The sequence below is a fragment of the Phoenix dactylifera genome, chromosome 7 (genome assembly GCF_051530095.1).
Source record: "Phoenix dactylifera cultivar Ajwa chromosome 7, Ajwa_hap1_PhDact_Kaust_v1.1, whole genome shotgun sequence".
Classification (NCBI taxonomy): domain Eukaryota; kingdom Viridiplantae; phylum Streptophyta; class Magnoliopsida; order Arecales; family Arecaceae; genus Phoenix; species Phoenix dactylifera.
In genome coordinates, this window is record NC_143196.1 from 6,713,635 (window position 1) to 6,730,857 (window position 17,223).

Genomic DNA, 17,223 nt, shown 5'->3' on the forward strand with positions numbered 1-17,223 from the left:
ATGAATTCTTCACTGCTGTAGGAGCTTAAAGTGACAGTCTAGGTTGTCCCAGAAAAGAATTCTGTCAGGGAGGAAATTGCGAGACTGGTGAGGTTGCTGATGGAAGGAGATGAAGGGACGGGGATAAGGAAGAAGGTCAGGGAGCTCAACGATGGATTGCTGAAAGCTATTGAGCAAGGATGATCTTCTACAAGTCGCCTTCTCGGATTGCTAACAAATGGAAGGTGAGTCTCCAAAATGCCACTTGGGAGAAGGATAAGTAGCACAACCTTCAGAAATATCAGTTCGGAAGAATGGATATTAAGATATTCATATCAATATTTATTGTTGCAAAAAATTGATGCAAGAGAATTCCTTTGTTCTTAACACCCTTTTCGAAGAAGGGATAATCCCCCCCAACCCTTCTTTCAATGATTATAAGAGAAGAGTAACTCCAAAGTGTGTGTCAGATTTCCACCGATGGATATAATATGTCATACGAATCCATCTATGCAAGCAAGGCTGCAGATAGTTTACAGCATATATTGTCTAAAGACAACAGTTCAGAGCTATTTGAGGAGAATTCCTCCAGATAATTTGACGGGATTGGGCACACATGGAGAAGTAAGCAGATGAAAGCCTCGAGCAGTAGTTCACGCGCTTACGTGGATGGGTTCAGTAGCCTTCTTCAGCCATTCCATCTCCTGCTCACTGAGATATGGTGCCAAAGCTTTTCTGCAGTCAGCATGGTAAGCATTTATCCATTCAATCTCTTCTGGCGTCAGCAAGGTCAAATCCATCAGTTTTTTCTGGTACGGTGCCTGCATAAAGGGTAGGATGTTGGCGACAATTTATAGCAGAACAACTAAAAGATCATCCAAAGATTCAACAAAAAGCGCTGAGTAGCAAAAGCTTTCTGAACTCTTCATGAGGAAAAGAAAATTAAGATGTGATCCAAACACCAAACCATTCTTGGTCAACAAGTAAGAAAGGCAGAAACTTCAACAAAAATCAGAATCGCATCTTAAAATCCTTATATTTCTGATTACGTATAGAATGTTAGTGGAGGATGGGGTAGAGAATGCTTAAAAGACCATCATGCAGCATCTTGCTAAAATGGCCAATCACATGACATGAGATTTTGAGGATGCAATCAAGATTTTTAAATTTGAGTCTTGGTTGCTTATATTAGAGGGAGTAATTCAAAGTTTAAACAAAAAAGAAAACTGGATCTTAAAATCCTTTGATTTCTGACTGATTTACAGAGATTTAGCAGAGGATGGAATGCCACATTATTGTGCAAGTCTGCATCAAAATAACCAGTCACATGACGACAATTTTTTTAAAAATGCATATGCTATGGATGCATAAAACATGGAAAACATCTACACACTTAACCTTTAGAAGATATTCAGCTATAGAAGAAAAGAGTAATGGAAGACAAATAGGTGCTATGTACAATGATTAATAATGGACTCTGATATAAAAATAGCTCGGTCTTTGTAGCAGTTTCAGAAATGAAGATCAAAGATATCTTGGAGAACCAAAAGGCCAGAGGTTTCTCAAGAAAAAGAAAAAAGGAAATGCTGAATAATGGCATTTTCTTTTTTTACTTTTTTTCTTTATGGTAAAATGGTGGGTTCCAAACCTGTTTCAGTTCACCAGTGCAAAAACATGATTAACTTTCATGTTTTCTCTAATTATTAGTTTTCCCAATTAAAATGACAAAGAACCAAGCATTAATTGAATTAGAGACCAGAATGAATATAACAGAAATATTCGAATGCAGGAAAGCAATCAATTAGTTTATAATACTAAAAAAGAAAAGAAAATGATACGGCAACTTACCCACGTTATGTGCTCAAATGCTAAGTAGCCCTTTTCACCGAAATTAAACTTTGTGTGGGCTTCTTTAACTATAAGAACATTCTCTAATCTGATACCGAAGTTTCCATCTTCATAATAACCTGGCTCTGTGGAGGAAAAAGTAAATTATAGAGCAACAACCAAGAACACAAATATTCTTGGAACTGTGCAAGTAACTTCGAAGACCAAGAAATCACGCAACATGTTGTTCTTTGAATAATAAATAGAACACGTAAGATCGCAGAAACATATCATCTGTGAATATATCCTGTCATTGCTCATTTAAAAAAAAAAAATTGCCCTTTCTCATAATGCAAAAAGATGCATTGTAACAGAAAATCCATAATTAAGCATCCTAGATCCTTGGAGGTAATCACAGGGTGAGGCCAGATTATTCTCTGGTAAACTCAGTTTGTCAAGCCATCCATCAACCCTCCTGGTTTGCACAGAGACTACATGCTCTGATTATATGTAGAAACTAGTTTAGCAAAGAAAAATCCAAAGTGGGGCATCATCAAAAACAAGGGCTGAGATTGGAAGCTTGAAAGCCAAGGCTGGTTGAACCTTGAGGGGAAAAAAGTAACAAGACACAAAAAAGAGCCAAACACTAGACTTGCAAAATGCATTATACAATAACAAGACATAAATCAAAGATTTTACGGTTTTTACCTAATTAAATCATACATTGGATGATAAAGCACTTAGACAACAGTATGAAGATATGGATCCCGTGAAATATGTTGGTAATAAGAACCCATAGGGCATTTATAGACAGAAAAAGAAACAGGCCCTCAAGAGTTGGGTTAGACTTGTAGATGCACAAGTAATCATTTTTACAAGCTAAAAGCAAATAACTTAAAGAATCCAACAAACTTAGCTAGTATTGCAAACCAAGGAAACAACTTCAAAACCTAGTAGAGAGGAAGCATAAAGCAAGTGCAGGGCCATCAATAGGAAAAGGATACTTCAAATCCTCCAAGAAGTCAAAACGTAGAGGAAAAGAGGTCAAGATTAATTCAACTAGACTTAAAAAATTTGGCCAGCTTCGACAAGGACTAAAAGGCAGCAAAAAAACACAAGGAGTGATCAAACTAGAATAGAAATTACAAAACAGGAAGCTAAGGTGTTTTAAAATTCCTAATGTATAAAAGAGTGTAGACAAAGTTCAGTCCTAAGAAATAATAATATAAGAAGGGTTTAGCACCAAAGAAGGTGTAGCACTTATTTTGGAGTGCAAATAAATGAAGTATAATAGAAACTTGCAACCAAACTTGGTTAAATAACTTAATAACAGAAAGACAGCATAAAAATATATCAGATGTTTTGGAATTTAAAGCTATTTAAAATGAAAGATATCAACATCTCTCATATCCAGAGATTGAATGCCTTCCACAATTTTTTGTGGAAGAATCAAAAGCCAGACAGTCTTCAAGTTGAGAACCAGGCCTAGAGAACCTCACATAAGTAATATTCTTTTTTAAAGAGATATCCAGTGTCAGATAACTTGCATCAAATTACTCAGAGATAATGAATGCAAGATGATCAGAGGGAAGATCCAAAATTGATTTGATAAACCAAACAGAACATCTGTGGTTTGATCTGTTTCACACGGTAGGACGAAACCATATCACCAGATTTTGTCAACAGTACAACACAACTAGGTTCAGCAGCACCACAATTAACAAGCTCAAAAGGATCGAACCAGATGATGAGTATCTCCTGGGGACACTAAGAATTGCCCATGTTATGTCTATAAAGCCTTGAATAAGACCACATAGTGCTGATCTTGAGCTATAGTGCTATATATTTTGATGAGCAAGCCAAGAGCATATGATAAAATAAGTTCACCCCCAACAGGTAACTACACAGGTATTATCGCAAAGAACTGACGTCCAAATTCTTCTATACAAATCCAACGTATAGTTCATGTGAAATGGAAGAATACTCTAAGATATCTACAGCCCCGTTATTAGACTGTCTTGAGCCAGGTTTTGAGTTGTATACTGCAGTTTCAATATGTGAGGCCCGTCAGTGGGCCAGTATAACACTCTTGGTTATTATGACGACAATCTTTCAAAAGATGCCTCTTTTACAATTTTACATCTTGGAAGATCAAATATTTGCAGTCATTATCAGAAGCTATTACAAAATCCTATTCAAGTGAAGTGATCAACCAATTCTTCCAGTTTCGGATTTGCCTGAAGACTTTAAGGACAAAACCAAATCTGCAAGGGAGAGATTAATTGCTTCAAGGTTTCCATGCTTAAGAGAGAATATGCAAAACATGACAGTGTCAGTGTACCAAAAGGAGATTAACAATTTGTGCTATGTGCAGAATTGTTTTAGTACAATACCAAAACAAGGTTCACCAAGTTTCTTTATCCTGATCAATGTTGTCAAAGGTTCAAGGCACACTAAAGCACCAATGTTTCTTGCAGCTGTGGTGCAAGGCACAGTTCAAGGCATGCACCTTCACAAAGTGAGGTGCAAAAATATCAATATGCAGATAAATAATACTAAATACATGAATATAATGATGAACAATACTTTAATGAAAAATAAAAGAAGCATTATAATAGACAAATACAAATCCAAATAAAAGAAGCATTATAATTGGCATTTATTAAAAAAAATTGCTTGTGTGCATGCTTCCAACTTGGATCTCTTATTGAATCTTCCGAAGCCATCTATATTAGAAAAACAATAACCCTAATGTTCAACAAGCTAACTAGTGGTATATGATAGAATAAATTAAGCTAATTCCTAATAAAAGATACAAAAACCTAATGAACAAGGTTCTTGCTTTTGGATGGACAAGGACGACGAGGTGTAGGAAGACTGACTTAGATCTGGCATCTCTCAATTAGGAACCCTAATCTACCTTTCTCTTGATCCCACCTTTGTATCTTTCTCCTCGTTTAGCCATAAGTCCCCAAATCCTCATTATAATGAATGGTTGAGATTTAAAAGTGATCAGGCATGCTTTTTTTGTGCCTGTGATTTTTTTTTCTTTTTCAAGGTGCTGAAAAGGCGTGCTTTTACAGCACCTCAGCAAAAAGGCCTCACATTAGGGTAGGCAAGATGCAAGGCACAAAAGGGCCAAGGTTCATCATCTTGGTACTGGATCCCGTACCAATACCATTCTATTACAGTGTCAGTACGTGATACAATACGGTAAGGTTCGGCACATCGAGTGTCAATACAGTACGATATGCCCGGTACAATATGGTACGTCCGATATGGCACGGTACCGACCGATACAGCAAATCTTGGCTTGGGCTTCTAGCATGCGCTTCGAGCCTAGGCATGCCTTTGACAATAGTAATCCAATACTCATTACACATAAAATGATGGCCTAACAAAGGTGATATAGACGAGCTTCAAAAATTACTTGGGCATTAAGTCAGTCACTACATGTGGAGATAACACAATTTCTTTGGTTAGATTTCCACAGTCAGTGAAGATGATATCTTTGCAGCAATGTTGCATGTCATTTAGCCAGTTAAACCAGAGATACGAAGAAGTGCATTCTCTGGTGGCCATAGCACTTGAACTAGGCAAGACATGATCTTAGATTTTATATTAAGTTTCTAAAAATTATCTAAGGTTTTTTCTGTTATGCAGTCATTATGATTGTTAAATTTAATTTGACCCAGCAGATTTGAAAGGTTCAGGATATTGGACACTTCAATTAGTAGTTCTTTAGCTGATCAATGATCTTAAGGAAAAGAGATTTACTCTTTTGCTCAAAACATGAGTTTTTATTCATCATGAAAGATAATAACTAATAAACACTAAAAAGCAAAAGTATAATCACATTCAACTTTTTTTCTGCACATGGTTGGTTGAATGGCAGGGGGTTGAGGTCTGAGGTGTTTCCAAATGGAAATACCATGAGTTCACTCTGACATGCAATATTAAGAGGATCAACTGAAATACTTATTTACTGAATTACTAGATGATTCGAAAAAAAATCATCCATAGAATTGCCGTTGAATACTTGAATGTGTACCAAGACCATCGTGAATGGAAAGCCTAATAAAAAGCCTTGAAATTGCTTTTGTCCCACATCAAAGAGTTCAAGATGGAACAAGGAGATGGAAAATATGCTGCCATGACTGAGCTTATCACAAATTTCTCGTCGAGCAGAAAGTCACATGCTAGCCATATCGTTCATTTAGCTGGTCATGATGCTTAAGGAGATTATCAGATGTTCTCAATGCTATTCATGTCAGATGGCTCTCCAATCAGGTAAATCTTAAGATGGGAAAGCTGCATTTTAGGTGCAGACTAATGAGTTTAATTTGTTCAGGTCATAAAAAAACTGATACGCGCACAAAATCAGTTTACATAAGGTTACAATACCTGTTTTCACTTTAACACAGTAATCTGAAAAGAAAATTTTGTGAGAATAATTTATTAAGAATTTGTTCAAACGGATGGGTTTTTAAATTTTGGGTTAATCTCATTCAGTGTTTTGAAAGGCATGCCCAGGCACAAGGCACAAGCAAAGCCACCCCAAGCACCTTGCCCATAGTTAGGCGAGGCCCCTTTAGACCGGTGCACGCATCGTTGAGGCTCTAAGGGATCAAAAAAGGCATGCCATTCTTATATTAAGCACAGTCAATCAGATTTGCAAAGAGATTAATTAACATGGCTGATTCATTTAGGGAAAAGGGTCCAAAAGAGAAGTCCAGGGGTTCGATGCTGCTGCTGCTGCTGAAAATTGCTAGGTAAAACAGGCAGACCCTTCCAGCATATGTGCATAAATCTGAACTACAATGCTTTTAACTTTTTATTTATTGGTACTTGTTTATTTATTATTGAATATACATAATATTATGCATTCATTATTATATATATGTGTGTGGGTGAGCGTGCGCACCTCACTTCATCAAGGCACACACCTTGCTTTGCACCATGTGCCAGACTTGGCCACGACATCTCTTATGTTTAGTACAATATGAAGACATAAAAATTGCCAGCACGAGTGGTATAAATCAGGTTATCAGAGGACCACAAAAACGTGATTTTATGGCCAGCTCTGGCTGGTAAAAAAAAACAGCCCAACAAAGACCTGATAGACCTTGCGAGTTTTGTTTTAGTTCCATTCTACACTACATGGAAATAGATTTCCATGTCCAGTTCCAGTTCATGTCCAATTAAAGGATCCTTTCAAGATCTAAAAATTTCTTCTCATGGAACTGTGTCCAACTGCCATGTCAATTTCTAGGTTTAGCCGTTGAATGCAAGAACTTTAGAATAAATTGAAGGGTCCAGGTAGCACTGGCTCCAAGTTATTTAAAAACTTTTCTTTTAATATAAGTATTTATAATTCTTTTCTGCATCAAAATGTGCTGTAAATAGGTGAACAGTGGATGTCCTTTTGTTTTGCTTTCAGGACCCCTAGTTAGAGTCAAACTTTGGCAAACTAGAGTAGCTGGCCAGTCCGCTCAAAATAAATAGGAATGGTCTGTTACTTTTCTGTCTTGCAAGTCCTCAAAGGACTCAAGGAGGGGTTTCTGTGACCAGACAGTTTAAGAGGGACTTTTAGTCATTTTCAGTCATTTTGTTTTTCTTCTTTAGGAATCCTAGTAATTTTAGGATAAGTGGTCAACTAGTCCTGCTTAAGAGGATGGATGGGTAGATGTTTGGCGGCAGGCTCCTTCGCAAAATATAGGAAAAGCGGCAGGCTCCTCTTTCCATTTTTTCTGGTTCTTATATTCTTCTGTTACTTTCTCCTCTCTTCTACTCTCTTCTATATCTCTTTTCCATGCTAAACACTGCTGTTAAACAGCAGGCTTCTCAAAGATCATCAAATCTAAGACTTTTATGCTAGAAACAGAAACGTATCAGATTGCGCAGAGAATTCAGATCAACGTTCAGATCTGAATTTAAATCAAGAAGTGATCCCTGACATCCATTGGGGTAACATCAACCTGTTGCCTGTCTAAAGTTTGATTCTCAACGAATCAAAAAATGGAGACTCTGTTTACCTACGTGCAATTGCAGAACCTCATACTTTCTTTTGGCTTTGAGTTTTCTAGCGTCCAGCATCCTTTGAGTTTTACCCTTCACCCTCTAAAACCTTCCAATACTTTAATCACCCATCTCTCTACCAGTAGTCCATTTTTTTTGTACATTTAAATACATCAAATCCTATCCAAACACAACTATTTACTTCTATCAAGTGATATGAATAATCCTAAAACCCATAATGTCGAATATAAGTTTGAAGATTACATCTATTATCAAGTTCCCTTGTATCTGAACGGAAAACCAGCCTCTTTAAAAGAATAGAATAGACCATAATTCCTAATTTTGTCTTAGATAACTTGTTCAATCAAGTGCACATAGCATAGTAAAAAAGGAAAAAATAAAGAGGAATAACTGGTGGATGAATATGTAATTCAAAATCTCCAGTAAAATGCAAAATCAAAGTTCAAATGAACCACAAATTTTATCAACATATATCCGAATGAAAAAAGTAGTATAAGGAAATTTGTGGGAACAATCCATTTGTTCTTCTAAGTCCTCTAGAATGATCTGGGACCAAAAACCTATTTCTCGCTCTATCAGAAAAAAAAAAAAACATAGCCGATAAAAGTTCAAAATCAAGGTTTCAAATATCACTAGGATGGATGGTACAAACAGTACCATACCATTCTACCAATCTAGCACTGGTACAAAGTATGTCAGTATGAGACTGCCTATACCTTGTGTCAGTACCTGGTACTATGCCATTCTAGGAACAAAACTGGTACAAGGTATGATACCAGTATTTGGAACCTTGATGAAAATAAAATTATAAGCGTCAAAAGCATTGACTATAAATACTAATGAAAGTAACGGTAGTGTAGATAATACTAACCATCAGTCACAGTCATTGATGCTTGCAGCGGCACATTCCGAGCATGAGGTCTAAAGCTAATTAGATGAGGGCCTACTCAACATGAATTCAAGATTAAAGGGTTGCCTGGATCACAGATATACAAAGTGGGAACTCAAAACAGATGAAGTATGATCTGACCTTCGTGAACATTTAGATAAGAACCAATTCCATGACCAGTACCATGTCGATAATCGAGGCCATCCTTCCACAATGGGATCCGAGCAAGAATATCAAGAGCATGTCCTGTAATAAGCAATGCTTCCACATAAGCTAATTGAGAGAAACTCGATATGAAAGTTTTAGGTTCATCAAATTGGCCTTATGGCCCTTACCAGTTGTTCCATTAGGAAATTTAGCAGTATCCAAAGCAATATGGCCTTTGAGGACCTGTCTCAACCCATAATCAAATGTTAGTCAATCCAGCATGATTTTATTTAGCAGTACTTTATACAATGCTAGAAGTCCAGAACAAATCGCATCATTAATAATGCATATGCAGTGTAAGTTTTGCATTTGAAGCCAAAATAAATCTATGACTTGTGATATAGATTTGAAAAGGATAATACTGAACAACAAACAGTCTTCGAGTCAAAATTGGTCCATCCAAACAATAGAATTTACAAGTAGAATTATGAAGTATTTTCCCTTCCTTTGATGTTTTAACCTCTTCTTTTGGCTCCCTCTCTCTCTTCATGACCTAATTATCTTTCTTGGATAGAAATTAGCAAATCTCTAAGATTATAATTGACCAAAAGTAAATAGTTTTTATTTTACAACTAAAAACCTCCTACAAGAGTCATTGTGCTTCCATAAGTGAAAACACTTTCAGAATGGAGTATGCAGGCTCGAATGCCATTTAATTATCAAGAAGAATAGCACTACATTACTCTCTTTTAGGGACATTTGAACATTCACAAACATTCTGTGAATGTGTCTGCATATTTACAAGTACACATGCAGAAACCTGACTTACAAACCATCTTAAATTTTAAGCACCTATAAGCACTAAGAGAGACACTCGTCAATCATTTGGGGCCTCTTGGATCTTTTAATAGCTTATCCCTCTACTCTCTCCCCACGGAAGTAGGAGTTATGGAGGAGAAAGGATTGTGTGAAAGAAGAAATTTAGGGATCATGGATCATGGATTTGCAGCCTAGGAAATGGTGACAACACAATCCATTTACAAGATGATTTTGTATCCCTAAAAACTAAAGATAATGGACTCCAGACCACCGCTGATCTCTCAAACCAATTCATCATAGTGTTTCTTTCCAAGTTTTCCCCACATAAGAAGAAGATATACATGGATTAATCATCCACACATTTGAACAAGGCATTAATGAACACATGACTAAAGACAGCACATCCAGAGCAGTACAAGATGGCATCTCATGAACTAAAGGTATACACGGTAGTATTATCTAATCATGCGTAAGCATTACACAATCTTAAGTGATTTAATCACACAGAACCTAAAATTATTTAATGTTGGAACAAATGAAAGAAGTCCACTTACAGTAGTAAAGCACGATTTCTCATGAAATGAAGGTTTCCCAAAATGCACAGTTCTTGTTATATCAGTCGTTCCATCTAGATACTTTAAAAACATGAAGTGTTAGAAAATGCTGAGAGAAGTTGGAGGAAAAAAAGAAAAATGACAAACAACACGAGGGTGAAATTAAGAAATTAAAAGTTCTAAACAAACCTGTGCCCCTGAATCAAATAGATAGATGCTGTTAGCATCAAGTTCAGCACATGTATTTGCCTCTGGTGCATAGTGAATAACTGCTGCATTTGGACCAACTGATGAAATCGTTGGGAAACTTAATCCTTTGAATTTCTGACCAGACCACAAGCCAAAAGTTGATCAGACATTTTTATAGATGCCCACATGGCAATAGAAGTTCAATGAACAAAATGGCTACAAATGATGAAGGATAACTGAATTGGAATTGCAAGATGAACTTATTTCAGTTGATCAGTAAGCAAATCTTGACTGTATTTGTAAAATATACTATACAAAAGCTAATAAGTCATGCAATAATCGACGAGTGAAAATAGATTCTAACAAATTACTTGACATAAGGGCTGATAGCCTGATACTGCCAAAATAAAAAGGACAGGTTGCAACTTGAGACTAAACACTTCCTAATGCTTGATGTTCAATCCATCCACAAGAAAAATATCATGTGGCTCAAATAGAATTAGATGAAAGAGAAAAAATCCCTGTTTGGATGCCCCAAAGTATTGGATTATTAGACAATACTCCGATATTTTTAGTGTCTACCTCATAAAATTTCCAAAGAAATGTTTGGTAACCCATTTTAGAGCCTGAAAAGACTCCAAATTAGACCAAACACTAGACAATTCTCATATCCCACAAAAAGTGGCATAAATATTTTATCCCATTCATCCGGCTCAACCCCTTGTGCCCCCTTCCCCTCCCCCACCATAATATGTCCACCTCAACCCACTGCTGGCCTTCACCGAGCATCGTGACAACATTGACCATGGCAATGTTCAAGGCACCAACACTGAAATCTGGTGATGGTAAATCTCCCCTCCCCCCTCCTCTTTCCCTCCCTCTGATGACCCATGTGATTCCCCCACCCACAAGCTCCTCCCCTAAGATCCCCATTGCCGCCATCAAACTTATGGTGATGGCAATGGTAGTGATGGTGGTGTCGCTGTGGTGGTGGTGATTGTAGTGGTGGGTGTAAATGGTGATTAGTGTGGTTGTGGTGGTGATGGCCTTGGTGACATGGTAGTGATGGTGTCGAGGTGGTGGTTGTGGTGTGTATTCTCCCCCCCCCCCCCTTCCTTCCTTTTTTCCTTTTACTTTTTCTTTTCTCTCTTTGTATTCTATTACATTCATCTACAAAACGGGTTGGTGAATCTCCCACTGTTTTGCACAAAGAAATATCTGATCTATCTATTAATTTTGAGATTGTAAAATTTGATTTAATTAATAATTTTTGACTCTTTGATAGTTAATAGCAGTGAGAAAAAATGAATATATTTATGTTAAAGCATGTTTTTGAGACATTAATGAATCCAAATTGGATTTATGGAACAACTCAATTGTATATTCATGGAACAATCCAATAAGGATTGGTAGGAAATGTTTGTTGGACAATCACAATTGTATGTTTATGTTTGACTGTTAGTAGCTTGTCATACTTTTGATTGGTTGCTTTTTATTTTAATTGTGGAGTAGTTTTGTAGACATAGGAATAGGATGGATGAATGCAACAAAGAAACTACAAAAAGGGTGTCCTCATGCATGAGGCTCCCAGCATTGGGGCAGTTTGGGGAGGGCCAGATGCTCCCAGCCTTATCCCACATAGGGAGAGGCTGTTTCCAAATTTCGAACCCACGACCTGCAGGTCACATGGAGCAACCTTACCATTGTGCTAAGGCACACCCTCTTATGAATGCAACAAAGAAACAGTTTCCTGAAAAAAGAAATTCTGTTGACATCCAAACGCCTGATCCAAATTTGGTGCATCACTCAATTTCTGGGGATTTTTATTCTCCAGAATTTTTTCCTGAGTACTCAAACAGGGCCTTAGTACGACCGCTAGTATCATGAATTACTAAGTACAGCTCGGAGTTGGGATCTGATAGCTTGATAGGTTTTTGTCTATACATGTCATATAACACACATATCAAATCTATGAGTAGGACATCCTGCAAAAGAATGAAATACAGGCATACCTCTTGCTTTGCACGGAAACCCTCCAATTTATCACTCACAGATACCTCTGTTAGTTTCATAGAATCCCTGCAACAATCAATAACGTTTGGTTAACATGGAAAAAATAGTCAAACAACTAGCAGGAGTGAAACAGTACCCAAATGCAAATAACTATCAATTTCAACCGTAAGCTCCAGCTAACTGTGGATCTAAGTTTGCTAATATGGCAATGCATAAAATGCTTCCAGTAAATATTTTTGTCTTTATGTAGAGCAGCTCAGATAACTTAAACAAAATAAAAAGATCTAATGCAGTCCTCAAATGAAAGAATTTTCATGAATTGAAGCAACAATCGAACAAAATAACATATCAGCAGAAATTGATATAAGGCAATATTACTAGTCTTAACATGCAGGCAGCAAGCAAAATAACCATTCAAAATTTTCCAGGCAGAAATAGGAGGCCCTAGAGCATCAGCAATTAAGACTAGCATCACGATAAAAGAATTAGCATATACAACATTAAATATTAAACCCAGGCACACACATACGCAATCAAATACATATTTCCACAAAATAGATAGCTGAATAGATAGATTTGTAGGATACTAACAAATTCACATAGTAAAGTGGCACAAGGAATACTTATAAAGGAGACATGTTCTGGACATCTGGAACACAAGAGCAACAGATATTACTTTTCCTGGCTAGTTTCATTGGGGACATGGCAATGGAACAGCTGAATGCCCTTTTTGGAGGAACATGACCGATTTAAATATACAGCTTCTCTAGAAAACTGGAAGGATTGTTTTTCTCAGGCATTTCGATATAGGGCAGTCTATGGAAGGTGACGTATTTGGACTTAAGGAAATAACTGAAACACAAATGTTGCTGGAAAATTGGATTCATCCCAGATTTTTAATCAACAATGAACAGCAAAGATCAAAGTTCAAACACAAAATGGACAATGGATGTGGTAGCGAACCTAAAGAATTTGAATGTACGATTCAATTAGAAAATTAAAGGGTTTGATGCCATTTAACACTGAATGAAATGCCTTACTGTCTATTCAGATTGGATTTGATTTTTCATATTAATTGAACAAACAAGGTGTTTCTAAACCAAAAACAAATTTATAACATAGAAGTTAACCTAAGATATTCAAACTTAGGGTTAACTATTGGACTATGAGCTAAAATTAAAGAAAAATATGATCTGAAGGGGACAGAATAGAAGCATAATATAAAACAGAAAGAAGACAATAAGAAGAAAAAGGGTCAAAGGAAGAGGAAGTATAATACTAGACTCCAGGCCCTAGGAATCATACCTAGGTTTGAAGGTCTTAAACCTCCATAATCTCCATTGCAGAATCACACCACAAGAGAGAAGAAACAAGGACTCCATTACTTTCTTCATTAATCAATCTTCCAACCAAGGTCCGTTGTACCGACCATACCGACGTACCGGTGGGCACTGGTACCATACCGAACTGAACCAGTACCGTATCGATTCGGCTGGTTCGGGCCAAAAGCCAAAACAAAATTGAGGTCGGTACGAGCCGGTCGGTACGAGCCGGTCGGTACCGGCCGGTACCGGTTTGGTACAAGCCATTCGGTACGGGCCGGTACCAGTTCGGTATAGGCCGGTACCAAGTCGGTAAGGCCGGTATCGATCGGTACGGATTGCAAATAGTCGGAACAGAAAAATATAGCTGTACCGTCCCGATTTCGTCCGGTAGCAATACGTACCAGCCCGTACCAACCCGTACCGATCGGTACGGCAGACCATGCTTCCAACTCTGTTACATAAAACACTAAGATCTCCTTTCGAAACATTCAGAAATCATAAACCAGCTTTGTTTCAAAATCCTAGAATTACCACTAATAAAGCATGGTTACTTTTTGCAGTTACCGTAGCATGAATGTACTACTACAGTGACTTGATTCATTGAAACTGGAGGCGGAGCCCCTCCGCCGCTCCGCACGGCTTGTTGGCGCTTCGCCGGTCGGCCTCCACCTCCCTCTATCTTCCTTCCTCTCCCTCCCCCCTCTCTCTCTATTTTCCTCTCTTTCCTTCTCCTTCTCCCCCTTTGTCATCGGTTTCTCATTTTGGTTGTCAGAACCGTTCCGGTCCGCCGCTTGTACGGCTTGATATGCCCCAAATCGGGCGATTCGGGATAGTTTCGCCAACCATATACTAAGCTATCTAATAGTCTGAGATTAATCTCAGCCTTTGATTCCAAATAAAGTAATAAACCTACTGAAAACTAAAAATAATCAGAAATAAAAGGAAAAAAAAACAAAATGACAACTATATTGACAATAAAACTCAAATCTGAGAAAATCTTGACTTGTAGCCATACGATGCACCATTAGACAATCTTGGATCTCCATCATTATCTAAGGTTAGCTTCTATTTTATCAATTCGTCCTCTAGAAAAATGTTCTTAGTTCAGTTAAAATGAAATACCAGATCCAATTTGAATGGAAAACAAGGCATTGGATACAGTCCCAGATGGCACCAAATCCTTACATTCCCTATTCAAACCCTAGATTCAAATTATTTGGCTTCAGTACCACATCCCCTATCAATTTTGTGTTTGAATTTGCATTTTTGTGGTCCAGTTTTGATTAAAACTCCCGTATGAGCCCAATTGTCCGGCAATATATATGTTTCAGCTCTTTCCTCAACCCTAATAGGTGCCCTTCTATAGACTAGCCTACATCAAGTTGACCGCCAATAAAGCATGCTTAGTTTTCATGGTTACTGTAGTACAAACAGTGCCATGAACAGTACCATTACAGTAATTTGACCCATTAAACTATCAAACAAAGTCAGGGATATTTTTGCCTCAGCCTTTAATACCAAATAAAGCCACTAAAAGGTAAAAGTAATCAGAAATGGAAGAAAAACAGCAAATTAACAACTAATTGACAACTAAATAAAATCTGAGAAAAATCTTTAAGTCCTGGAGTCCTCCAGTGCATCATTAACGATCTTGGATCTCCATATCTTTTAAGACCAATACCTCAAGATAGTTCTGCAAAACTGTGGTTGGTATTACAGAAGGAGTTCAGTCTACAGATAGAGTAGATCCGCATTTTTGCTTAAACCTTTGGGAGAAGAATTTCCCAAAATGTTTACTTTTTCAGCAAGCCTAGAATAAGCATTTTTAAGATGTTAAACAAATAAATTACCTAAAAGATGGGAGTTTGAATCAATACATTAAGCAGATTGTGGAATTCAAATTTTTGGAGGCCCTTGTAGAATTATCAAAAAAATAAAAGACTTCAGCAGTGTCTATTACCATAATCAGATGGACAAATCAAAACAATGATATTGGATGTCATTGAGGATTATAAGAGGAGATAAATAAAAGCAGCATGATTGACTATTGCTACAAATGAAACAGGGGCCCAAATTTTAAGTGAAGTTGACGTACCCCTTGCTAACTTCACTTAAAATTTTCAAAATAAAAAAGCACCCCGACGGACCCCTTGCTTCAGCCCTTCGGCGCCCTCCAGCGGGCCTCCCTCTCCCTCCCTCTTCCTCCCCCCCCCCCCCCCCCCCCTCTCTCTGTTTTCCTCTCTCCCATTCTCCCTCTCCCTCGCCCTCGCCCTCTCTGCTGTGTCGGTATGAGACCAGCACGGAATGGCATAGAGGCGTACCAAACCGTGACGTTGGCTGACCAGTACGAGCTCCAATACTGGAGTGGCGAACCTTGATAGGTGAAATAACAGATCCATACTTAGCATCATATACAGTTTTCTTTTAAGATTGTCTATGCAAAAAAAACTGCCAACTTACTCAGATTTAGAAAAAACCAGATGATGCGAGAACAAGCAAAAGCAAGGAATGCAAGGTACTGATCTTTCCACAATACAAATTTGTACAAATATAGATGTTCCAAGGTAAGCTGAAGAACATTGGATGATTTCAAATTGTAAATGTCTAAGAAACACACAAGTCAAATATTACTTTTCAACTCAAGTTTACATCCATTTTTAAACTGGAGCATTTAATTCGTACGATGGTAATACATCTTGTAAGGGGGATTAAATCAACTCAAGGATAAGATCCTTTCAAGGGGTTCAAACTTCAGACACCGGTAGCAGAGAACTCAGTGATTATAGTGACTACAACATGTGTATCATTGCTGGCTTGAATAGCATTTCATTATACCAGTTGAACTAAACATACCAAAAGCTAGGGGATAAGGAACAAAAGCAGGAAGATTGAGAAAAATAAAAAAAATCAGCATATCTATCAGAAATCAGCATATCAAAAGGTCAAATGATTATTTCAAATTTTCAATAAATGGGGGCCTAAATATGTAGCCTGTAAGATATATTCATACTTCATAAATTGATCTTTTGTTTCATGCAAACGTGCATCTGTCTTCCTCTAGTTTTCTTCTTCAAGCATGTGACAAAATTGGCTCAATATAGCCTAAATCACAATGAACCAGCCAATGATAGTAATTCTAGCAGTTAAGCCACCACTCTGGCCTGCATATTTCCCGTGAATTAACCACAGATCAACTCAAGGAAAAAGAGTGGACCAGCTAGGGCTGATACCAATATGAACCAGCTGGTGTTTATTGTAAGCCAGATATTCTTGCCGAGCATATTGTAGAAGATTAATCAAGCAGTCGGAAAGCAAGAATGCAGACTAGACAATGTAAAAACTACAAAGGGAACAACATTAGGCATGTAGGTTAGAGAAGTCCAACAAATCTTGTGTTTATGTCCTGGACATGGAATCTCAAAACAAGGAGTTGCATTGCTCA

The 17,223-nt window shown here is 37.5% G+C and overlaps 1 protein-coding gene across 1 annotated transcript in view; it reads right to left on the reverse strand.

Annotated features, from left to right (window-relative positions):
* Nucleotides 1–355: 355 nt before the first annotated feature.
* APP1 (aminopeptidase P1) overlaps nucleotides 356–17,223 on the reverse strand; it is a 28,683-nt gene continuing 11,815 nt past the window's right edge. Inside the window, exons 9-16 of the mRNA XM_088701131.2 lie at nucleotides 12,456–12,522; nucleotides 10,444–10,578; nucleotides 10,255–10,335; nucleotides 9,070–9,124; nucleotides 8,876–8,980; nucleotides 8,717–8,788; nucleotides 1,828–1,952; nucleotides 356–800 (exon numbers count right to left, since the gene is read on the reverse strand). Of these exons, the coding sequence (XP_088557257.2) occupies nucleotides 633–800; nucleotides 1,828–1,952; nucleotides 8,717–8,788; nucleotides 8,876–8,980; nucleotides 9,070–9,124; nucleotides 10,255–10,335; nucleotides 10,444–10,578; nucleotides 12,456–12,522 (808 nt within the window). The 3' untranslated portion in view covers nucleotides 356–632. The remainder of the gene's footprint in view (nucleotides 801–1,827; nucleotides 1,953–8,716; nucleotides 8,789–8,875; nucleotides 8,981–9,069; nucleotides 9,125–10,254; nucleotides 10,336–10,443; nucleotides 10,579–12,455; nucleotides 12,523–17,223) is intronic.